This window comes from Ursus americanus, chromosome 19 (genome assembly GCF_024610735.1).
Source record: "Ursus americanus isolate L20-20 chromosome 19, mUrsAme1.1.p, whole genome shotgun sequence".
Lineage (NCBI taxonomy): Eukaryota > Metazoa > Chordata > Mammalia > Carnivora > Ursidae > Ursus > Ursus americanus.
Window position 1 is genome coordinate 52,716,857 of NC_142145.1, and position 26,230 is coordinate 52,743,086.

Genomic DNA, 26,230 nt, shown 5'->3' on the forward strand with positions numbered 1-26,230 from the left:
TGGGAAAGACCCACACCCTGCTTTGCAGATCCCAATCCTGACTCGGTAAATATAAAGACAGAGGGTCAGAACATGCACAGATAAAGCTGTATCGCTGATATTCTAGAATTCCGAAGTGTCTCTTTTTAGGTCTTAGACAAGCATGTCTCTTCTCAATACTCGCATGTGACATTAAGCACTGTGTTTTAAACATGCCCCTGCACAAATCTCATTCAACGGAGAATCATATGAAAGTGACAAGCTGACTTCTGCATGCAGCTCTTGTTTCCCCGATGGTGGACAGCTGCCCAGTCACCTGGGGGGATCATTAGCCTGGGAAACATGCCTCCTCTCAAAGGAATCCAGGGGACCAGTCTTTTAAGACCTTTTTCAGTGATACACTTTCATTTTGGTTAAAAAATGAGTAGCCTCTTTGTTACTTTTTGAAGATGGAGAAGAATAAAACGAAGGGTTAGTTTTCCAGGCTGCTTATTCAAGCGGTTTTTAAAAGACAGCTACGCACTGTGCAAAACGAAGGCAGCCATCGACCTACCCGAGCTCTAGGTCTGGGCCACAGCCCCTCTGAAGGCATTTGGGTCAAAGTGCTGGCTTCTCGGAGATTCAGACAATGAGAGTCATAGTTTTTTGTCTTTTTATTTTCCCATGCCTTACGTGGCAAAAGTGACGATGGTTTAGTGCTCTATTTTACACAAAGGGTGGGCTTTTCCGATTAAATAAAGACCGTCTGGGTCTATTTTTTGAGCAAACTAAAAGTCATTTCCTTTACTGTGCCCCTTTAATCACAGTTACACATCCATGAGAACCGGCAGCTGGCATGGGGGATCTTAGGAAATCATTTGTTTTTCAGGCATACTACCTTTTCCTTATGTCCTACTTTAAAGCTGCTTTGACTTCATTGGAAAATAAGAATGTAAAAACAAAATTCAGAAGAAAGCATGTTTTCATAGCAAAAATGATCCAAACACCCTGGCTGTCGTTCCCTACCCTGTTCTTATTTGTGTTTGGCAAGTGAATGATCTTATGCTCACAAAATGGTGGACAGCGTTTCATGTGGGATATTCTGACGTAACCACAATATGTCGCGGATCTACCCTTCACTGTGCAACTTTTATCAATAGGAGCATTTTTATTTAGAGCCCCAGGTGAGTCCCTGCCATATAAATCTATATTTAAGAAATAATACAGATATAAGAAAAGAACACTTTTGAGTCAAAACTAGGCAAGGTTTAGTATCACCTGTGAGTTATACGACATTTTCATTCTGCTATTTCTTTTTACTCTGTACATTTCAGGAGCCACTCTGTTTTTCCATTATCATCACATGTAAACCTCCCAATATAGGTTTTTGGTTGTTTTTTTTTTCCTACTTTTAGAGAGCTTCTCTGCTACCTATAAAACCCGGAACCAGAAGTAAGCTATCTACACCTTTTCTGACTTCCACTGTTCTGAAAAGTTGCTTTATAGTGCCAGATTACCAAAAACAAACATACTGTAAAAAATAAATAAATAAATACTGGGATGAAATGAAGTTTAAAAATTTAATGAATAAAACACCTTGGAGAAATTGCTGCCAAATTCACTTTCCGTCTTCCCTTGCAATGTTCTGCGTTAGTATCTCTTTTCAAAACATGTCTGCTCGCTACTTTGATGATTACATTATAATCCTAAGCCTGAGAGAGGAAATAGTGTATAAATACACAGGCTATGGTCACTCAGTTACTTGCAGTCAGAAGAATGGCAATGTGATTACTGTATATCCAGAAAAATATACAGTACTTGGGTCAGAGAATGGGGCCAGAAACAAAGAAAATAGTTTTAGTGATAGTTCTGAAATGTGAGCCCAAAGAGAAAAGTGTCACATGGTACTAAATGTATTTTTCAGATATACAGACAGGACAGCTGTTGAAAGTCTTACATAGCACATTAGTTAACATAAACATTTTCAAGTTAAGAAGGAATCTTTCTGAAGAAAAATGTCAACAGAGGAAATCAGAATTTAAAAATTGATAATATGAGTGACTAATGCTGAAATATGAGCTACCCTGTCTTTTTGTTTTGTTTTGTTTTAAGTAGGCTCCACGCCCAGAGTGGAGCCCAACCTGGGGCCCGAACTCATGACCCTAAGATCGAGACCTGAGCTGAGATCAAGTCAGCCACTCAACCGACTGAGCCACCCGGGTGCCCCGAATTACCCTAAGTCTTAACACATTCCTGGTTTATAGCCTGAGAATTATTAGTTCTTCAAGGTCTAAGCAAGCGCTAGGAGGGAGCCTGGGAGATGTACCTTTCCCTCGTGCCGTACTGCCGCGACCGGCGTGACTTCTTCCGCCTTTTTTCGTCTGTCCTCTTCCTCGTCCCGTTCCTCCTCGGCCTTTTTCTCCGGAGTCACAGTGGTGATCAAGTTGGTCTGAGAGATGCCCTTTGTTGTGGCGTACTGGCCAGTACCAACCTCTGCAGCAGACACAGAATCCTTCATGTATATTTCATGGTTTTCATTCACTGACGCTAAAAGCAAATACAATGGAAGAAAAATGTCTGAAATAGTTAAAGGCAGAAGGCAGAAGAACACCACCAGTGGTCCCATTAGGGAAAAAAGTACCCCTACCCACGCCTGTCCAAAAAGGCAAGTGAGCGCGGCAGGTGCCTGCCTCTAAGCACTAGCAGAGACTCATCTTCTGGAGCTTCTAGACTAGTGTTTTAAAATGATTTCAAGGCTCATCTCTTGAAGCCACCAGAATAACTCCCAGACTGTCTGGTGAAGATGAGCATGATGGCAGAGGCGGCGGGAAGGGGGCCCGGGCTGCTGCCAGCCTGCTACCCTGCAGAGCAGAGTAACTGGCTGGGCTCCGGCACCAAGCACTAGCGGCAAGCCCCACAGCGAACGGCAGTACTTGCAGTCGGCAACTGCTCTCATCCACTTGACTTTGAATGTATCTTTGGAAGTGCCATTCACCAAAGATCACTGAATTGGGTTTTTCAATTACTGTTATTAATAATGGGTAAAGAGTCCATCACTCCTACAATGTTTGAGAAGATGCTACAATCTGGATGGCAACTCTATTCAGCCGGAGTACAGAAATGTTTTAATTTCGACTGCACTTTAAACAGACTACCGGGATACGCATAGACTTATTCATCTCTGATATTTTGGGACAATAAGACAAATGTTGCTAATGAAATTCATGCAAATGTAAAGCATGCAAACATAAAAGATATAAGACACAGCCTTTCATCCCAGCTAAAATGTCTTAGTGAAAGATGCTTAATTCAGTTACATTTTTAAAGTCTGGTACTCATTATTTTTGGTTTTAGATGCATACAACTGATTTAAACTTATAAATGGCAAAATGGCATCAGCTTCATAGTTTAGGAAGCTTAAAATGTAAATGCAAGAAAATATTCCGAAATCCTTTTATAATAGTTAAACTGTTTCACTAACGTATCTTCACTAAGATATTTTTTATTTCTTTAGATTGATGCAAAAGCTCCCAGGAGACGCAACTTCCCAATGGGCCAGTTAGGCTGCCCTACGTAAGATGCAACCTTGCAAAAAGCAGTTGTGTTCCAACATACAGCCATGGCACCCAGCCCAGCGGCACAGAAAACATACTAGAATTGGCAGGACCCCAAAGAGTGAGAGACAGCACATACTAACATCACTTTTGGGCAGGGAGGAAGAGACAGGATGGTATTAGTACATTTATTTCACAACTGTCTTCTGTCTTGTTAACAATCATTATCACACAAAAGGTCATGAGGAAAACCACATTCACGACAAATGTGTTCCCTTGGATACACATCACTGAACAAAGTAGATGATGTTCAGGGGGAAAAGGTGTGATTCTACAAAAGTTCCCCCACCACTGACTTATAGAATACACAAGCAGTTTACAGAGATTCTCTAAAGGAGAAGAAGAATAAATGGAACAAAGCAGTAAGAAAAGCTTCAATATTACAGTGAGTATATCAGCATCTTAATTCAACCCGAAATGGCCCTAATAAACATTTTATTCCAAAAGTTTGGCTCTGGTTAGCTATTCCAAAAAGAGGCAACTATTGGAAGATACAGGATGGTAATTAACTTCCAAGGTCAAAGCTCACAAAAGCCTAGAAGAATAATTATGAGTATATTTATTATTACACCCATAACAAGAATGCTGTCACACCTGTCTCATTTACTCTTTGCAAATGGCCTTACTCCCATTTTAGAGATGATGACTAAAACCGAGAGCTGGGGAGTCTAAGTCATTCACCAGCCACTACACAGATGGACTTCAGTCTGTGTTTACCTACCAGGTGAGTGTTTTTTCACTTTACTAGTAACACACATGATTCAGCACTAATGATACAAATTTGACTTCTTCTATAAACTGTTTAGAAAGTATTTCATTATGAAAAAAAAACAATCTTCTAAATCAGGGGATTCAGGGAGCATGTCACTCCAGCAGCCACGTTGGGGTACGGTGAAAGGAAAGAAAGAACTGGGACTGCGGAGTGGTGGCAAAAAAGGTAAGGACAAAAGCGATCCCACATATTTGTAACTTTTCATTATTTTTCCTTTATTTTCATTATTTTTAATCTTTTTTATTATTAAAATTGTACACACATGCCAGAAACATCTAATTCCTTTTGTATACACAGGATAGGTCTTCTATAAAACAACCAATCTCCAGGTGCTTGGAATGAGAACACAGAGACTGCCCATGGCTCACTTTCTAAGTGAAAAATAATAATAAATTATTTTTATTAATTTATTACTTTGTTATTATTATCATCATCATCACAGCTGCCATGTGTTGTAGCTGGCATGTGCATAACTACGGACGGCAGCACGAAACTGTTGCGTAAGATGAACACCCGCGAGAGACTCACTATTATATCATTCCTCAGAACTGGTATTTCAGTTCAGATTCTCTCCTTGTTGAACTTACACATTTGACTTAACAGTGGAGAATATTTACATAGCAATGCTCTCCCAGTCCATCCAGGGTAGTAATTAACATTGACCAGGAGGATTCAACTTGGAGCCTTCGGGTCTATTATTATTTGAATGCCATTCTTTCTATCAGCTATCATGGACTGACTGATAACAGTCACATTTCATCCATAAAAATTTAAGTTCAGAAACAGATAAATTGTAGAAACAGATAAATGTAACTTACAATCCTCCTTCTGAAACGAATTGACTGAAACAAACCTGATAATCATTTCAGATCCGCCAGCAAGTGAACCAAATTACTTATAGAGTATGTGACAACTGTATTTAGAATGAGAGCATCTTTCTCCAAATTCGGGGTGCTGGCTTATGGGAGCTATGCTCTTCATTCCCTAAGTACCATTCTTTTATGGAATTTTATATAAATCTACCAATAACAGACATGAGATTCACAAAGGCACTTTTTTTCTTGAGGGTGGGGGTTAACCTTGCCACTCGGCCATAGCCCGACGAGTGCTTTTCATTTCATACTGTTCAAGAAGATCTACGTTTACTGAAAGCTTGTGATGGTTTCACACTATTTCTGGGTAGCCAGTCATGATTCTTACTACTAAGGGTTCGTAAGCAATGCCTACCTCCATCCAAGCTGCGAGACATGGTATAGCGTTTGCTGGACGAGCGTTCGAAGTAAGGGGCGGGGCGATCTATCAACGCACTGGCTCTCCTTGTTTGGGCTTGTGTCCTGCCACTATAACGAAACTTGGAGCCCAAGGTCAGGAATTTCTTTGGAGGTGCTTCCGGTAACAACAGTCTAGAGATATTACAGAAAAAATACCAGAGAGACTATTAAGTCAAATATTCAGAATCCTAACTTTTTTAGTCAAAGGTAAAGTGCTTTGTGTGCTGAAGATTTAACACATACCATGTTCAATGAATGTGATTTTATAGGGGAAAAAAATCAATTCCACAGTACATTATCAACCAGGGAGTTGTAGAGAGGCTATAAATACAACGGGGGTTGGGTCGGACTGCACGAACTAAGGGTTGGGTTGGACTGCACGAACTAAAGTTCATCTTGCACAACTAGGAGCCTATGGTTCTATATACCTAAGGAGCAGTTAAAGAGGTGACGTTAGTTACAGTGACGTTAGAAGAACAGTGGTAACTTATTTTGTAGACATAAATCTGATAGTCTGAGTACTGTACATAAGCAAAGGGGTCCAGGGTGTTGAGAAATGACTGAAATAGTAAGGAATGGACTGAATCCTTGAAGTGAACATCCTGTAAAATAATGAAAAGACACTAAAGATAATAAAGAAAGTGGACACAGGGCATATAAGCATAAGACAAATTAAGGAAGATCCTTCAGTCAGAAGTTTTTAGGACTTGTCAAGAAATCTGCTGACCATGAACTTAAAGGAAAAGAAAGGACATGCTTCCACATTCTTCTTCCCAACAGATTTTTGCAATATAAGTGATTCCAATCATTCTAAGGCTTCCTTAGGAAGAAAAAAAAATCATCTTTTCCTACCTGAAAAATGTATGATGTTCAACACATACTTTCCATAAACGCTTGGCGGCTCGATGGTTTGGCAGCTTAAACCCAATGGTGCTTTCAAATTGTTCAAACTAAATTTTAAAAAAATATATATTGAAGAGTAAAGTCAAGTTTGGAATTATAAGTAACATAAAAGCAAATAATTTACAAAATCATGCCCCCCCCCAAAATTTTCCTTTACTCACAAAATCAAGTGCTGTATGTAGAATTCACGCTCTACACCTTCATTCATTAAAAAAACCCAACTTGTATCTACTCTCCTTAAAATGCTGCAGACACAGATAACCACATTACGCGTGTAGTAAATGTTCTATGGACAAGTATGGATTTTATGAAAACTAAAGGCAAAAAAACACCCCCGGATACCTCGATTTCTTCCAGAGACCAATTTGTCCTGATCTCATTTTTAAGCCTTATTTTCATGATGTCTCTGTGACTTCATGACTTCAACTGGAACGTATGTATGGAATGAACAAAATGTCTGTAGCATTCTCAGGATGACATTTTCTCCCAGGATCTGCTCAAAGAATATGTGTGTCTCCTAGGTATTTGATGACTTGGTATCAGATACTGCTGATTTTGTTTGTGCATTCTACTCTGGATTACCACGTTAACTCTGGATTACCACGTTAACTCTGGATTACCACGTTGAACACTAACATCTTTTGATATTATAGGAATGATTGTAGACTGGGAGAACACGATGTCATACTTTCCAACATGTACAACTCAGAGGATAATCTATCAGCCATTTGCTTTCTCAAGGTGAAATATCTGACTTCTTGAGTAATATATTTTAATATTATTATTGCAAGTGTTTGGGATTTTTTATTTTCTGAAGACAGTATGCATCAGGCCACCAGAGGGCAATCATTTTAAACAGTAAAAGCTTTCCAAAAGAGCATAAAACCACCAGCCTACTGATACAGTCAATAGATAAAAAGTAATTTACATAGCAAAGAACCCAGGGGAGGGGCCCTCTGCATGGCATATGAGAGATAACTATGCTTGCCTTCTACTTCTTATTTGAGTGGGACTCAGGGGGATGGGGGAAGAATGGGAATACATCACGAGCTATTCCAACTATAACTGCCTTTCCCAATTTTGTACCCACTCTGGATGTTCACAGGTAGTGGTGGTCATAACAACTGCTATTGGCCAAAAGCCCCAGTCAATAGACAAGCCAGAATATTATGGATTGTGACTCACCCGTCCTCCATTTATTCATCCTGCATCTAATATGTACCACACACTATGCTAAGCCAGGGGTTTTAAAGAACAATCAACTTGCTCTCTGCTGTAAAAAGCTGGGAATATTCCCTTGATGCTATCCTCCTTAGCCCGAAGATGACAGAGGCTCCTAGAATGTTGAACGTTTATCTACCTCTCCAAGCTTTGTAACAATGTCTCGACCTCTTCAGAGCCTTTGTGTCACCAAAATATTTTTTCTCATTCATTCTTCTCAAGCCTATATATATGTGTGTGTATATATACGTGTGATATATATACATATATCATATATATATATGATTCCAAAAAAGGGGGAAAAAAGCCCAACTTTCTTTGAGACTGCTTCTGCCTGAACCACAACCCCACTTTGATCCTTGACAAACGTCAGGAAGGACAGGCCGCGGCTACTTCACTGCCCACCTCACTGCAACCTGGCAGGTGCTCCTACCACCTGCTTGAACTCTTCCTTGTCTCAATGGGATCTGTCAAGTCCAATGCACTTTTCTTAGTTCTTAGCCCACACACCTTCTCTGTAACATTTGGCCCTGCTGGTTCACCACGTACCCAGAATCTTGTCTCCTTGTCATTCGTGACTGTTCTCGCTCCTTTGCTTCTTTCTCTGGCACTTTTGTTCATCTCCCTGTGTTCCTCTTCTGCCTACCCCTCCCTCAAAAAGGCATGTTACCCGGAGTTTCTGCTTTAGGGCCTCTCTTCTCCTCTAACTTGCCTTGTTCTTTGGGTAATCTATTTCATGCCTAAGGCCTTGAAGAGAATGGATGCACTTGATGATCCCTTCAAACCTCTATTTCTTACTATGCAAGAATCACCCTGTGAAAATTTATCTCAAAAGAATTTAATCTTTTATTCTCCTGAAATTCTCCCTGTTTTCTCCCCTCGTCTAATAATATCATGTCCTTCAACTTCACTCATGCCAACCAAAGACCTCTGATTATCCTGGACTCCCTCCTCTCTTCAGCCCTTTCCTCCATCCTGTGTCCAAGACGTACCGGCTCAGTTTCTGAAACCTCTCTCACATTTGCCCCTTCCGTTGTATTCCCATGGCCTCTGCCCTAGTTGAGGTCTTAGCACATCTCATCACTAAGCTGCTGAGTTTCATTCCAAATTATTGGCTTACTATTGTCTCCTGATGCATTTCTCCAACTTTCCCACCTGGGCCCTCACCACAGCATGCTTGCCCTATGTCTGTAGAGTATTATAGGTGCAAAATGTATCATGACGACAGAATTCTAAGTAATGAGACTTTTTTTTGACACGAAGAAGGTCATATTTATCTTTCTATTTCTAATGCCCACCATGGTGCCTGACAATAAAAAGATGTTCACTTGTAAATGTTTGATGAATCAAATATATATTGGTTATAAGTTTAATATGAGATTTTAGGGAATATAAAAAATTAATTTCAGGTATTTACATGAAAAGCTTACAGATTATTTCAGTCTTCAGAGATCAGTTTGACTCTATATTTACATTAAATGTGATTCCTTGCTTTACAGTGTGATTTTTTTTAAACTTTTTTAAAATTGAGGTATAACTGACATATAACATTGTATTAGTTTCCAGTGTAGGACATAATGGGTTGATGTTTATATACATTGTGGAATGATGACAGTAAGTCTAATATCCATCACTACACACAGATTTTTTTCTTGTGATGAGAACTTTTAAGATCTATTCTCTGAGCAACTTTCAGATATACTAGAGTATTATAACTATAGTCATCGTGCTGTATATTACATCCCATATAACCTGATTTTTCAATTACATTTTCCACCAATGGAGAGGCTGATTCTGAAGACAAAAGACAATTCTGTATTGTACGAGAAAATGTTCAGAGACACAGATGAGCTGCAGCCTTAGGGCTCTGACTGCCTCCATTAGACTAACCACACTCATTAGAAATTGGATATATTTATTCATCATCTCTTACACACATAATAGGAGATATTTACCACCTATTATGTGTAAACCACAATGAAGGATATCAGATCAGGATGGTTTTGCCTAGGGAACAAGGATTAGTCAACAATTTTTATTTTTTTCATCCATCTTTCTGATTAAAAGAATAAGGCAGAAATGTACTAGGCTATGAGGCATTTGCATAATTTACCCTTGGTGTCTCTTCCTCTAATCTTTCTTGTACTTTGATCACATTGTCTCAAAGCTATTCATGTTAGGGTGCTAGCGGATTTGGAGTACGAAAAGGGCATGAGCACATAAAACAGGGACAGATGGGAAGAAATCCATTCTTTATTCACAAAAGGTTTAGCACCTCAGAGTTTCTTTTATATCATGATTTGAGATATAGGAAACATTATTCATGTATGTTGCTTGTTCCATTAAAATCTGCAAAATAAAAACTTTTCCATCCATGCAGTGGGACAAAATTGGAACCAAACCATTAAAAAGAAGAGAATACTTTACTTATTGCTGTTTATCAAACAAACCTACAGGAAGTTCTCTGAGGCACGGACACATAACTCACCAGGTCCTATGATGTTCAGAACTTGGGAGCTGGCGACTTACAGTTTTGTTCGCTACCAGGTACCTTTCATTTCCAATGTACATGCAAACTGGGGAGCTACTTACCTCTCCCGGCCGGATCTTAATGTAAAAGTTGTTTCGTTTGTACGAAATTTTTAGAACCTTAGGCCAGGCAAATCTGTTGATTCTCAGTCGGTCACGATATATCAACAGACCACTCGCACAAACTCCTAACATAATTTCTACTCCTTCAGAATCCTGGAAAACAGCATCAAGAAACAACGGGTCAGTATTTCACCGATTTCCACTCGTGGTGGAGTGTGGCATTTAATGCACCAATGTGTTCCGTGAAGGAACCTGTAACTGACTGCCGACAGCTCTACTCTCAATAGGAAAAATACCGCAGCCATTTTTTTTTAAACGTTGCCACTAAATAATCGGCTTTTGGTTAAGATATTTATCACTGTGGAGATTCGTCAGAGCCGAACTGGCTCACCCGATGTCCCACGACGTAAATACTACACAGAGACTGACCAGATGATGTGCTGATGACGGTACAAAATGATAGATGCAGGTCTCATGACTGAGCGCCAGGCACGGCTCTCACCAGTTCACACGTGTAATGTTAATTACATTAATCTTCACTATGAGACTTTGAGATGGCTGCTGTGACTCTTCCTAGTCTACAGATGAGGAAACTTTTAAAGCGTGCAGAGGTTAAGTCTCCACCCCAGCTGAATTCATGGGCAGCCTGGTTCCAGAGGCAGGAGCTTACAGAGGCCCTGTCCTTTCTAATGAGTGTTTTGGAGTTTTTCCATTAAAAAAGAGCCTCCATCTTTTTTATACACCATTAGTGTCAGAGTAGAATTTAAATATAAAACAGGCTTTTAAAGTATGAGCGTACTTCCCCAACATGTCTGTAACAACACTGCCCAGTCATAATCGGGACAACTGGGTCACATACATAAATACACATACATTTTCCATATGTCTCTCGTTTTCTTTTGTAAGTGGGAGCATGCTGTATTTATAACATGCTTGTTTGCTGCTTGCACGTTTCATCTTTAGGTCATTCCCTGGGGATGTGTGATGAGCAGTCTCAGAGGTCATCGGAGAGGTCATATGAAGTTCAGAAGATACTGTGTTTATAGCCTATGCTCCCCAAACGCTGTATTTGGGTGAAACCAGGGGAAAAGGAGCATGTATGGTGGCCCTGAGTGGGGAGGATGAAGGACAGAAGGCAGGACTGTGTGTGAGGTTCAATCTCCACCTCCTCGTCTTACTGGATGTTGGAAGCAGGGGGCACCTAGGAGGTCTTCTGTCACATTAATTGGCAGGACTGTCCCTGGCACCGAGTCACTCTGTAGCAGCGAGAAGGGGAGGGGGAAATGGAAGAATCCAAACAGGAGATTCTGACTCATCCATACTGTGGGAATTCACTTTCTACATCTTGTCAGTGCAAGGCATAAAACAAACATTTCCAGAATCAAAAATAAATATGTCGGTCCGTCTCTGGGAAATATAAGTCCACAAATACAACCTAACTGGATTAAAATGAGATATTTTACCGTGGAAATGGATCACTCCGTTAGATATGAAATTACTCTACAGAAGTGAAAATACTTGATGGCAGGATATTACAACATAATTACATTTGAGGAGAATTCAAAGACCAGAAACTGCCCACCATTTATCAAGGGCTTTCATCTGAAAGAGCAATTGGAAGAGCTATAGCCCAGTGCTGACAAGTAGCTGGCAGTATTGATCCTTTAGAACCGGCCAATCTGCTCCCAGGGCTGCTCAGAGGTGACCCCCTCGCACCACGAGCAGAAGTGCAGGCGTGAGGGAGGACTGTTTCAGCAAAAGCTCCTTGACTCATTTCTATTTGATAAACACAGACTTAAACCCTCTTTCACTATTATCTATTTTAAAATCATCCACTCGTGTCTTTGGATAATGAGAAGACAGAATCCTTCCCCGGGGAGAGCAGGCACCCTCTGCAGACCCCTCCTCTTCGCTCGCCTCCACCACACACTCCTCTGTGTCCCCACATTGTTCTGTCATCACCAGCACACAGCAAGCAAGGGAGCAGTGCAGCAAAGAACACCCACTTCCTCCTCCTCCAGATTGGACGCTACCTGAGAGCAGGAGCTCAGTTTTATCTTCGTAACCACATGCTCCGCACAGCGTCTACTGAACATGCAATCGGCCATTACATGTTTGTTAAGAGAGAGGGCAAATGAAGAAAGAAAATGTCAGGAACGAGGGGGTTTTTAAATCGAATGAACGTGTCCACTTCATTAATTCACAGCAACAACAAAATACTTTGGATATCAACTCTTCTGCCACAGCCCCTAGTCCTGACATTAGCTGGATAAATCTTTTGTATCGAAAGCTGTAATGGCGGTCTTTCTTGGGGACATGTGTGTTTCCCTATGAATAGACACAGTTAAGGCTCCCTTGAGTGGGGAGCATGGAAGGAGGATCTGGGTAGTCTCAGTCTATCATCATTAAAATAAATGAGTATACTAGTCCCTTAATTTAAAATCACTGTTCAAACGTTGCCATCCTTCATTTATCACTTGGTTCATGGGATATCCAGTAGGGATTTAGATCTACATTTCAGAAACTTATATGAAATAAATGACTCTGAGGGTGCCTACTCGGGCTGACAGCAGATGACAAACAAGCAGAGACAGCCTTCCTAAGAAAAAAACAGAGCATTTAGGATAGGTTTTCCAAAATAAGGGACCTTCATCTAATGGTATGTTATTTATTCTTTATACAGAGCCATAGAGTCCAAGATCACAATTCAGATTTTCTAAATAGGCCTTTCATACCACCCACGGAAGAAAATCATCTCACTTACAACCGGAAATTCACTCTGACTTAATTCAGAAAATTTCCTTCTTGAAATGATGGTGCGTGGCTGCACGAGAAAATGGGAGTCCACAACGGAACATTCGTTATACTTAATATTCAGATGAAATCCTGTAATAGGCTGCATTTGCGCTTCCTTAATTCTTTCTTTTTAATTGGCATGATTTCAAATCATATTAGTGAATGGAAAAGCAGCAATCTATTTTAATTTAGTAGCTACAGCAACGTTAAGTGATTTTATTTGTACTGATAGGAACACTGATAAATCCTGAGTTGCACTTCCCAAATGTATGCCTTAATCTTTTGTTTATTTTTCCTGGGCAGTAAGTGAATCATCATATGTAACGTAACTCAAAAACAGCTTTCAATTCACTCAAATTTTCAGGCTATCTTCATTTCCTTCTTGTTTCCTCATCTGTTAGCCACCTAGGGAAAAACTCTAAGAGAAAAACCATCTTCGTGTGTGTCCTTGTTTTCTTTTTTAAATCCTCATCCTACCTTATACAGCATAAAATACAAAGCATTTTCTAATCTGAGTGAAAAATAAGTGAAAAAATATAATAATGAACTGGCAAGTAAATAGAGCTACACCTGCTGTTGTAATTACCCACAAATGTCAAAGAGCTTGGCATTCAGTGTACCAGCACATCCCGAGGATGCCCCCGCCAAGTCTCCAAGATTTTGCTCGTGTTCAGGCCTTCAGGCTTTGGAAGTGCTCACCCAGTGTGAGGTACAGAATGATTCGCAGACAGAACCCACTAAGACTGTACTCGTTTGATGGCCACCATTTTCTTGTCCAAACTCAGCGTGGATCAGGTTGCTCCCCAAGAGCCAACCAGGCAGTGGCTCCACTTACAGCGTCAATGGAGCCTACAGATCATAGATTTCCCTCCCATGGGTCCTCAAGGCTGTCGAGATGTTGGCTTAAGCAGAGTCAGCTGAAACTCTCTTCATTTCTTGGCCCCAACCTTGACTGTGTCAGATACTCACATGCCTGGAAGCCTGTTAACTGTGTGTTCTTATGGGTCCCAAACCACGAAAGCGGGGACTACTCGGTCCATCGGTAGTAAAGGCACGTTGCTATACAGGAGCGAGAGTCTCTTGACAGCCAAAATCAGAAGGACTGCCCTCGAACTTCAAGCACTGATCTTTTTTCATATTACTGAAGTAACAGAAGCCATCCCTAAGATCCTAACAAATTTCATATATGCTTTGGATGGAAGTTTTCAGAAAGCTCGTCTGGGCTTCTACAGTACTTTTATTCACAGCTGCTCAAATAATAGACAAACAGTCCGTATATCCTCATTCTCTCACTGCGGAAAAATACAGAGACTCCGGGAAAAGCGTGACCTGGAGTCAAATGTTTTATGCATCCTCACAACCTCAACCCTCCTACAGTCCAATTCCAACTTCTTCTTCGGAAGACTCTGGGGCCAAGATAGAGCTTTAACATTTCGCCAGTCATCAAATCAACTTGGCAATCCTCAGTTTCGGCGGGGGGCGAAGGTTAATTTAGGTGAACTTCAAAATTACAATTTTATTTCAAAGCAATGACTGTGTGTCAGAGAACCTAAGTTCTAGAGAGAGTGATTTAAATTTAATGTGAATTTGCTGAGCGCCTGGTAAGCATCCAGACCAGAGGCATCAACAGTACTTGGCACCTAGGAGATGCGACAATGGGGTCTTGGACAACTGGCCAAGGTTGGACAGGTAGACAGAAAGGAGGAGGACAGCCCGGACAAAGATGGGCATATTCAGGGAAAAGGCAGAGACAGGATCTGGCAGAAGCAAAGGGCACGTGTTGGCACAAGTGGGAGGTAAAACTGTGACAGGGAAGGGGGCTGAGTTAGGAGCTTGTTATGTGAAGACAAATTTCTAACGGAATCAATGGGCCGTCTGAGGCTTTGCCTACCAAGGGCTTTCGGGAGCTGAGGCAGGAGCAATGGGAGTTCGAGACATGCAGAGCAAACCCTTCAGGAAAATATCAGAGAGCTGAATTTGCCTTATCATTGAGTGGGCCTTAAAGCAAACACAGATTTGAATCCCCGAAGTTTTTAACGATGGAAGAAAAATCACCAGCTTATCGTAATAACAACAGTGAATTAAATTAAATTAAATAGGAAGTCTGGGATTTAAAAAATGCATACCTTGGCATGATGTAAATCAACCCCGTACATGGACAGTTTTTTGGCATTTTCCAAGAAATGCATCTCTGCTTCTGCTGGCGTCATTCCTCTGATAAGAAAAAAAAAATGTTACAATGCTGCTTTTCTTTTACCTGGCAGGGCTGCAATATTTCCCACTTGGCCTTGCTGTCTCATAACCAAGCCCCACAGAGGCACCAGCAGATTCACTCTCTGAAGGGGGTGGTGGAGACTAACAAGAAAAATGGCTTTTATTTTATTTATTTTTTAAAAAGATTTTATTTATTTATTTGACAGAGAGAGGGAGAGACAGAGAGAGAGAGAGAGAGCACAAGCAGGGGGAGCAGCAGAGGGAGAGGGAGAAGCAGGCTCTCTGCTGAGCAGGGAGCCTGACACGGGGCTGGATCCTAAGACCCTGGGATCGTGACCTAAGCCGAATGCAGACACTTAATTGACTGAACCACCCAGGCACCCCAAGAAAAATGGTTTTTAAAGAACAACTGAATGGGGAGCCTGGGAGGCTCAGTCACTTAAGTGTCTGATTCTGGACTTCAGCTCAGGTCATGATCTCAGGGTCGTGAGGTTGAGCCCCATGTCAGGCTCCACACTGAGCATGGAGCCTGCTTAAGATTCTCGTCCACTCTCCATCTACCCGCCCTCTTCCTCCCTTCTTTTTCTCTTCCTCTCTAAACAACAACAACAACAACAAGAACAACTGAGGGAGAATGTAACTACCCCGGAACCATACCAAGTACAGAACCTCACTCTGCTATGGTCCTGGCCTTAATGCCACTGCAACTCATCCTGGAAAAAGCAGGCAGTAAAAGTGACACTCAGCCATCAAGGCACAAGTAAAGCGGAATGTTCTCAGGGTTTCTGCCACTAACCTGTGGCTCTTGTGCAGCTCGATCACTTTATCTTCCAGTTCTTTCGTGTGGTTTGGCGCAAAGCGGAACTCACTAATGTAATCATTCCCACATTCATCTGGGTCATAGTCTCCAAGTTCAGACTGGACAGTGTAGGAGCCCAGCAGGGCCAGGGTGACAAAGGAGCAGGGCAGCCTTCCAGACACGATGTCATCTCGCAACTGGAGGCAGAGGTAGTACCTTCCAGGAGCCAAAAGACAAAGTAAAAAGCCAGCATTAGGACATGTGAAGAGCAGGCCACTTGGTACAAACCGTGCCGTAAGCCATTCCTTCCTGTAGAATAACCTCACGAGGACAAATCTTCTAGCATCGATATTTTGCTTTAGGTGAAAGGGGAAAATACTTGGCTATAAAATACAATATTTAAGGGCATCTTGAGGCAAGTCGATGTTCATAATACAACGAGGTTTTATTAATAAAGCACCGAGTAGAAGAAACCTCAAGCCCTATTTCTTGGACATCTTTTAAAATAACTAACATTTAAACCCAAATCAACGATCCCCCCAAAACACTCCCTGAAATCTCTGGTTGGGGGAATTAGAACACAAAAATTATTTTATAGCCATGGCAAACCCAGGCTAGCCTCCTAAAGGGATCTCCTCGCACACCCAAAGTGCAGTTAAATGCAATTATTAAGTCTCTACCGGCCTTAAAGAAGGGTCATTTTGACGTGTCAGTTAAACGTCCTGCCATATAAGCAAGGTCGATTTCAGGTAACTCACCAGCTGTACCATCATAAACTGCTTTCAACTGCCTGCTTTCCTGACGCAATGGTCTCTTTAGAATAACAAACAATTTCTCCCATTTCCAGTCCTCATTTTCTTTATTTAGAGAACTTCCTAGAATCCAATTGATATGAAGACTTACTCTGAAGAATTACTATGTTAAAATCTGAGAACCTCATCACTACAAGTAAACAGCTTTATACTCAAGGAACAGAAGACATTTTCCATATAAATGTGGCCAAAATGTCATACAGACATCTCCACTGCTAGCTGGCTTACCTTCTCTGCTTTTTGCTTTTCGAGATTTACAGATATAATACTAACTGCAGAAGACTTCAAGGTAAGTGTTAACATTGATGATTTGTACTGTATGGTGACAACATAACATAATAAAAAAAACATTAAAAAAAAAACATTGATGATTTTTAATAATACTCTTCATGGCCCAGCATATAGGTATAACAATAAAATATCCTTGCACCTTTCATATAAGAAATAAATTGTTAGTTTGTTGAAGAGGAAGACAATGATTAAAGTCTTAAGGTCCCCTCTAAATGTGATTTTAAGCTGATGATATAAATGAACTCTATGTAACACAGATAGAGAAGTTTCTACACATTCCGCAGGCTCTACAAACATTGCACAGATAGAAAGGAACCAGGCACTCCATTTCAAATCCCGGTATATGTGACTAGCCACAATTAAGTGGTTCTTCAATATTATTAAAAAGCATCTTTAAATAGCAGGTCATAAATTTTCCTTGATTTAATACAAATATAAAAGAAATCCTTTGTAACTATTTTTTACCCTTCTCCTAATACGTCTGGTGAAATTATTTTTACTCATAGCCAGTGACTGGAGCTTTTCTGAGTAATTCCCCTTTTCTGAAAAGCCCTCCAAGAAGCATGTGCGGCTTACACAGAAAATTCAGCACGTACTGCACAATGTCACTCTGATTGGCTGTAAACTTACTACCACACAGGGCGAGTCAGTTAGCGGTTCAAAAGCAGGATGTGGAGAAGCCTAGAAGAACACATGGCAAACCCAGGCTAGCCTCCTAAAGGGATCTCCTCGCACACCCAAAGCTCAGTCAACCGCACCAGAATATTTTAACGTTAGTTTCCTTTTTTCATGTCTTCCTTCCCCAGAATGAATGAATCATTCTCCCTGTACAGACAGGGCAGAGAAAGTAAACTCTTAAAGGCCTCCATGTTTATGTGTATCTGTGAGCATTTTGTGTCTGATTTTTTAAATAGCTGTCGTGCATCAGACTGATTATATAAAAGGCATAAGCATCCAAAGACACATTTTTACTCTGAGTTTTAGGGCAGGAGCACTAGGAATTGCCGTATCATTTAAGGCTGAATCCCGTCCAATTTGACGGTGGTGGGTGGATGACAGTATCTCAATTCTGCATGTTTTCCCGCCAAGGTCAGACAGACGGAAGTATCAGCTTAGCACCAAAGATTCAACTGTGAACAGATACGATTTGGCAAATCTTCTCATCAGATGTTTGCTCTCACTCAGTTGCCTTTGGTTTACCATTTGTGGCGTGGATGACTGAAAGGTTACCAGATGTAAGCCTGCTCTTCCCCGGAGAGGGAAGGGAAGCCTGCCTTTCTCACAGCCAACTTTCAAATACCTGGTGATATCTTCAGAGAGCTGGGCGGGGTCTGGTGGGTAAAATTTCACATTAAATGAAAAGTGCCAAGCACCACCTGCAGAGATGAGAGAAAAATTAGGATCCAATCTTAGAAAACCCCTTTATACTTATTATTCTGATAGTGAGAACTGCCTTAACTCCAAATACTAATACCCGGGCAACATATGCTCCTCAGTGGAAAACGGGAAAGTCTCAAGTTCAATGAAATGCAGATAATGTCTGAAACTTCATCTAGTCTTTAATGTTTTGCCCAAATCCTTTATTGGTACTTCCAACTAGCCTCGAAATTGACTAAATTTCCTTTCTCAGGGACAAAGGGTAAACCTTTGGAAGAGGAGGGAGAAATCGTGAATGACAGGGATAATCCTCAATCAGACAAGTCTGGAATTGACTGGCTCTACTGCTCTGAAATTCTGGATAGCTCACATTCCAACAGGACAGATATAATCCCATTTCTTTTGTCCTTTCTGCTTTGCTATTACAGGTCAGATCCCATTACAATACACGTCAAGGAAATTTTCAAGACATTTTCATTTTATGGGAAGGTTTGTTGTAGTGAATAGTTAAGTGAGGTGCTCTGTAGGCTGCTGGAAATTCTTTTCTTATTTGGTGAAATTGTTGATTCAGGAGATGCCTGACGACCTGTGCTTTACAAAATCCCACAGCTCCTTATGAGCCCACGACTTGGACGGGTGCTCTTTCCACATTGCTGTTCTGTATCCCTTGGCCTCTCCACACGCCCTTCGCACCAGCAATGAGAACAATTGAGCAGGGGGCAGCTCACAGTCACCTCCTCTCTGTACTGCCCACGCTTACACTTGAAACATCATCAAGCCTTCCTAAGCTCTCCATTTTATGAACACGGTCTCTACTGGTGTACGGCTGATCATTATAAACACGGAGAAACAGTTTCTTCTTTTCTACATTTACTCTCTCTCTACCTGATCACTCCTTTAAGTCATATTCACTTCGTTCTTTTCTTCTGGCCTTTTCATGCAGTAACGTATTAAGGTCTGGGTGTTCCTTCACGGGACGTTTGTTCTCCCCAAGCAATAACCACCCACGTGCCATAGTGTCGACCCCACTTGTGTCCTGAATGTGCTACTGAAAAATTCTTCCCTGTCTCCTCGGCTTCTATACTGGAAGGCTTTCATCTACACCACAAGTTGTAGCCACTTCCTTTCACTGTGTGATTCTGCGACCTCACAGTGCAGCCCTTATTCCTCAAATATCCCCCAAGATGCCCAAACACCTCCCTCCTCCCCATTAAATGACTTCTGGAAACTCCATTGTCTCCACGAGTCCTTTGCAAACATTCAGAAGAAAGGGGGAGTATTCTAAGTACCAGCTCCTTTCTTGGGGCTCTTCTCTGGAGTATGAGGCAAATACTTAGTGGCGTACGTTACCTGTATTTCCGTAATAAGCGGCACAGGTACACTTACTAGTTCTAGTTTATTCTCAACATTACCATCCGTAATACACTGAAAATTCCACACGGCAGGATCACCGCCTGAGGTGCCTTACAAAGAACTGGCATAGAGCCAGGTATCCCTGGTTGCTTACTACCATTTTTAAATCACTCAGAAAATATTCCTGAAACATAGTAAGAATTATAAGCTCTCAATCCAATATATCTCCAGTGATTATTTTTCTAAGTCCTTTTGTTATTAAAAAAATGGTCTGATCTGGTTTTACTTTCTTATTGATTCCTACTCACTTTCTGCTAAAATGGATCCCTTCACCGCTTGCCAGCAGTGAGGTTCATGAATGAGAGCTGGCTTTCCCCCAAGCAAAAGGAATGAAAACTAAAGGATTAGTTATGGGAAATGGATTTATTGCTCTTTTTATCCATTTCAAAGTATGCCTTGAACCCCATGAGTAGTTTATCAATGTAATTAAACAATTTCATAATAAATTCAAGATAAACTTAGACATAATAAAGGTGTAAGAAAGAGGGGCACCCAGGTGGCTCCGTGGGTGAAGTGTCCGACTCTCGGTTTTGGCTCAGGTCTCGAGCCCCACGTCCAGATCCGTGCTTAGTGCCGAATCTGCTTCTCCCTCTCTCCCTCCCCCCTCTGTTCTTCCACTCGTCCGCAAAAGCACACATTCTCTGTCTCTAAAATAAATTAATAAAATCTTAAAAGTATAAGAAAGATATTTCAAAGCAAAAATCCTCAAGGCAGGAAAAGGAATTTCAAACACAGTTGGCGTAAGCATCTGAGGTACTTGCTAAAAATGCCAATTTCTAGGCTCCATCCAGAGATTTTTATTCCAGAGATTTGGAATATGGCCTAGGAACTTGTGGTTTTAACAAACCCCCTTGTGGTTTGAGTACAGGTGGGGTTGGGGACCATACTATGAAAATCACTAATCCCAAGGAATCCATTTTCATGAGGTTATAACCCAAATAACTGCACGGTTTTGGGGGGTATTATTTTTAAAGAGTGGGAAGTTTAAGAAACTACAATCTACACCCTAATCAAGAAAATGAAATCTAGTTAAATAAGGCATAAGATTTGAAATTAATGAGAGGCCGATTAAAGCTCAAATATATATCCCCTAAAGAATCTGATGGAAACAAAATGAGTGGGAAGCCATGATTATGTAATGAATGGGCTTGCAAGCCCAAATCTGCTCAGATGATGGCCCTGGTTAGACACAGGAAATGAAACCACTTGAAAGCTTTAAAATGATATTCTTATAATGTTGATACAGGATTTCAAATTGCAAATTTATGATGGAAAGCTATGAAGCTGAAGAGATTCATTCTTAGAAAAAATTCTAATTTTAGTGTTGTATGGCTGCCAAATCTTAAAAACTTTAAGTATGCTGCATTCACAGCACCAAATTACTATAGATTACTATATACATTATAGAGATCATATACTCTATATCATGAAATTATTATATCATAAATATAATATACCTATGTCACAAAATACAGTATATTTAGAAATTTAAACATTTGAGTCTGCATAAAAATGACTAGAATTAGAATGATTTTCATAAGACAAACTCTTTAGTTTGAGAATTTTTTTATTTCTCATCAATTTGTAACTTAAAAGTTTTATCAGGTTGATTGCCATTCTCTTCAAGATCTCATTCTAGAGACATTCTATGCACCTACAGCATGAAAAGAAGGGAAACATCCTTTAATCATTTATATATATGTGTGTATATATACACACACATACACACACACATATTAATCGAAGCACAGCTGACATTCAATGTTATACTAGTTTCAGATGTACAACATAGTGATTGGACAACTCTGGACATTATGCTATGCTCACAAGTGCAGCTGCCATCTGTCACCATACTACACTATTACAATGCCATTGACTATACTCCTTAAGCTCTATCTTTCATCCCTGTGACTTATTCATTCCATAACTGGAAGTCTTGTATCTCCCACTCCCCTTCACCCATCTTTGCCCATTCTTCTCCCACCCCAGCATCCACAAGTTGGTTCTCTGTATTTGTGGATCCGTTTCTGCTTTGTTTGTTTTGTTTTTTAGATTCTACACATACGTGAAATCATATGGTATTTGTCTTTCTCTGTCTGCCTTATTTCACTCAGCACAGTACACTCTAGATCTGTCCATGCTGTTGCAAATGGCAAGATCTCATTCTTTTTTATGGCTGAGTAATATTCCACTATATATACCACATCTTCTTTACCCATTCATCTATTGATACTTGGGTTGTTTCCATTACCTTGGTTTTTGTAAATAATGCCACAATAAACACAGGGGTGCATATATCTTTTTAACTTAGTATTTTGATTTTCTTTGGGTAAATACCCAGTGATGGAATTACTAGATCATATGATATTTCTATTTTTAATTTTTTGAGGAATCTCCATACTGTTTTCTATAGTGGGTGCACCGACTTACATTCCCACCAACAGTGCACAAGTGTTCCTTTTCTCCACATCCTAACACTTGTTTGTTGGTGGTAGGGGAGGGGCAGGGGGGGAGTGAGAGACTCTTAAGCAGACTCCGCGCCTAGGGTGGAGTCCAACTTGGGACTCGATCTCATGACCCTGAGATTGTGACCTGAGCCAAAATCAAGAGTTGGACACTTAACAGACTGAGCCACCCAGGCGCTTCTGTTGTCTTTTTGATATTAGCCTTTCTGACAGGGGTGAGGTGATATTTCATTGTGGTTTTGATCTGCATTTCCCCGTTATCGTTTATATTTAGGAAAAGGAGGTGATGGTATAATAACTCATTAGATATGATAATAGTTCTCTGCCTTGGTAGAATGTAAATTTTGTGGAAAGGGCATTTGGATATATGGGAAACAATAAGGAATACAGATAAAAACACCAAAATCAATTAAAAAATTCCAATTGTCCTTGTTTCCTCCTTTATCTGCAGGATTGTCACTTAGTTCTCTTTATGTTGCAGTCACAAATCGTGCCTAGTCTACATGATGAAAATATCCTTTAAATCTCATGTTCTGATTGTCCTCTTTCTTCTCTTAGAAAGGAAAGTAGGACAGGTGCCTAGGTGGCTCAGCTGGTTAAGCGTTCAATCTTGGTTTCAGCTCAGGTCATGATCTCAGGGTCATGAGATTAGGCCCGCAGAAGGCAGGAGATAGGATAAATGGGAAGTTAAGGGGGAAAAAAAGAATTCCATTAACAACAGATAAGAAAATTGACATTTATATAGCTTTTCTTCCACCAATATCGTGATTTATCCCTGAATATTTAATGTTTTTTCAAAGGGCTTCCCAATTATAAATCACCCAAGAAAGAAACAGCATTTCGTTAATTAGATGAATACAGAGGACTTTATGCACACAACACGTTAGGATATATATTCAACACATCTACTTTCAGTAACTCCATAGACGGATTCTTAGAATGTATTCATCACCCTACATTTTTTATTACGACTCTTGGAACAAAAAAAAAAAGGAGTGTTTTCACAACTGGAGCTGTCCCTGGTTTCAATCCCAATTTATTTCTATCAAACCTGGTTATCAGATTTCTCTCAAAAATATGGTAAAGATGTTTAGTTGTATACATAATCATCAGTCTCTGTAATATCTAGAAGAAGAGTGGCTTTTTTTTGAGATATTATCTACTGTTAAACCGTTTCGAACTGCTCACCACTAATTACTTTTTATTAGTACTTGATGTCTTTTGATATCTGAGCACATTCAAAGGCAATGGAAATACTTGCTCTTTTTTAATAGGAAATTGTTGAAAACTTCCATGGGCAAGACATTCTTATTAATGAACTGGTCTTAAATTTATTCTTCAACTAGAATTAGTTCTTTGAAAAACTTTATCAATTTTATTGACAAAAAATAAGTTGCTTTAAAAATTTAACCAGTTATTTACAACTATAAAAATTATCCATGTCTATGGTAAAAGAGCTAGAGAAAAGGGTTAAAAATAAAAATAATTCCTTTTTCTCGACTCCTTACACTATGGTGCTACTTCTGGAGGTATTTACTATTGACAGCTTTTATGCTCTTCCAAAATTTACTATGTATTATTATTATGTATGTATATGTGTATATGTGTGTGTGTGTGTGCGCGCGCATAACTTCTTTTAAACAAATGTCACTTGTCTCACTAATGAGAACTAAGACACTTTCTACCTCATTCTATTAATAGTTGCTTAGTATTTCAAGGTATGGTTATTCCATGACTGATTTAATCGGTTCTTTATAAATGGATATTTAAGTTGCTTCTAGTTTTCTACTACTGCAAACAATATTCTAACAAACTTTCATACACGTACACACATATACATTTTCCCCTCTTATACATATGCTGGATTGAATCTGTACCCGTAAAATTCAGGGTCAGAGAATAAGCACATTTTAAATTTTAATAAATACTGACAGAGTACCCTCTTAAAGGGTTGTGCCAATTCATACTTCTACCAGCTGTGTCCACGGTTGCTACTGCAGTGCATTAATAGACTTTTAAATCTCTGTTAACCTGAATAAGCGAAAAATGATGTCTTGTTTTAATTTGCATTTAATGGTTAGTAAGATTTAGCAACTTGTCTCGTACTCACTAACTACCTGTATTTCAGTTTGCGGGTTGCCCTTGCAATTGTTAGGGCACATGGATTTCTCAACTTGCCTTTAGGGGCCAAGGAAAGAGGTTGTTACCAGACAGTAAACATCAATCTGACTTGTTATTCCATTTCTAAACCATTCAGTAATTATTACCTTTAGCTTGACTTTTCTACTTCTGTGGCAATTAGGCTTAATTTAACATTAATAATTAAGTTGGGAACTTTTAAATGGTTAATCGCCAATTGGAGCATCACCTGATTAAATCACATTGCACATTCTGTGTGCAAGCAGGGGAATAGGTCAAATGTCATGGCCATTTCATTCCCGAGCAGTGATGATTAAAAATGGGTATTTAAGCTAGACCAACCCATCGGAGACAAAATTTGAGATTTTAATCTGTCTTTTAAAAAAAACTGTATTCACACTAGCCATGTGGGTATGGGCCACCAATTCGGACAACCGTGCCTTCTGAAAATCTTCACATTACCATGTAAAAGAATCCAAAAGAACTTACTTCGAATCTGTTTTTTTATTTCCTTAGCGGGGTCCAGCCAATTCTGAAAAGGAAATGACAGTTTGAATTTGCACCAGAGAAGAATAAAAATAACTTGGTGATGATCACGCAGTAAGCGTGTTTGAAAGTGCATGGTCGCTAGCAGGCCCCCCACTGGGTCCTTCCCCCAAATCCGGTGCCCTTCACCAGGCCCTGCGAGGGCCCAGGCATGAGTCTAATGAGAAACTGGGTGTGCATGCACAATTCACGTGTGACAAAATTCTCTTCTTTTACAAAACTACCTTCAAAGATTCGAGCTAGTACAGCAACAGAGGAGGGAAAAAAAAAAAAGTGGATTCTATGTTCAAAGAAGTTCCTAGAATAAATTGAAGACACATGATGTCCACTGATGTCCTAGCCATTCAGTCCCACAAAGTGACTTCTGTGATTATAGATTCTTAGGCACTTTCCTAACAAATGAACACCTGCATGAGATTTATTATTTTCCTCATCAGAAAACTGAAGATGTTTAATAATGAAGTCAGACATTGTTCAGTGAATTGGGTAGGTATTAAGTATGATTCATTGCACAACATCAAAACAAATAATATCTACGAGCAAAATTTCTGTGGCTTAGTTCCTAGCGCGAGCACAATGGAAAGTTTCCTCTTCTTTATTTTTCAGGTAGTTGTGGGAACTAGTGAGGCAAAGCCCCAAATAGACTGCATTACTCAGGTGCAAGAGTTTACAGATGTATTAAACATTAAAAAGCTGCTGAATACATTAGACAAGGGTCTGGTCAGCAAACGACCCATGTCAGATTCTGATTCTGTAAGAATATGAAAGCATACTAAGCTGAATTAAGAATAGGAGAGCAGTCAGGGAACATGTTTTCTATGTGAGTATCAAGGTATTTGATTTTCATAGGCTCAAATCCACTGAAATATATCATCCAAGACAAGAACCATATATAATGCTTTCCTAGAACCATAAATGACTCACATGTGAAAAACAGAACTACTCTTTCCAGAATATTCAAGATTAAAAGAAGTCATCAATAATATCTTTCATAAAGAAATAAGGTGATTAACAGCATTTAGTGACTCAAAGGAGTAAATATGGGAG

At 40.0% G+C, this 26,230-nt stretch overlaps 1 protein-coding gene across 7 annotated transcripts in view; it reads right to left on the reverse strand.

Annotated features, from left to right (window-relative positions):
* Positions 1 to 26,230, reverse strand: part of EPB41L3 (erythrocyte membrane protein band 4.1 like 3) — a 138,397-nt gene that overhangs the window by 23,597 nt on the left and 88,570 nt on the right. For 5 of the 7 annotated variants that reach the window (XM_087869959.1, XM_087869958.1, XM_045781811.2 and 2 more), the window contains 8 exons: positions 25,127 to 25,169; positions 18,544 to 18,619; positions 16,138 to 16,356; positions 15,254 to 15,341; positions 10,332 to 10,484; positions 6,468 to 6,565; positions 5,572 to 5,747; positions 2,285 to 2,505 (listed from right to left, as the gene is read on the reverse strand). In XM_087869959.1, the coding sequence (XP_087726085.1) occupies positions 2,285 to 2,505; positions 5,572 to 5,747; positions 6,468 to 6,565; positions 10,332 to 10,484; positions 15,254 to 15,341; positions 16,138 to 16,356; positions 18,544 to 18,619; positions 25,127 to 25,169 (1,074 nt within the window). The remainder of the gene's footprint in view (positions 1 to 2,284; positions 2,506 to 5,571; positions 5,748 to 6,467; positions 6,566 to 10,331; positions 10,485 to 15,253; positions 15,342 to 16,137; positions 16,357 to 18,543; positions 18,620 to 25,126; positions 25,170 to 26,230) is intronic. The other 2 variants (XM_045781814.2, XM_087869956.1) reach the window with 1 other exon arrangement.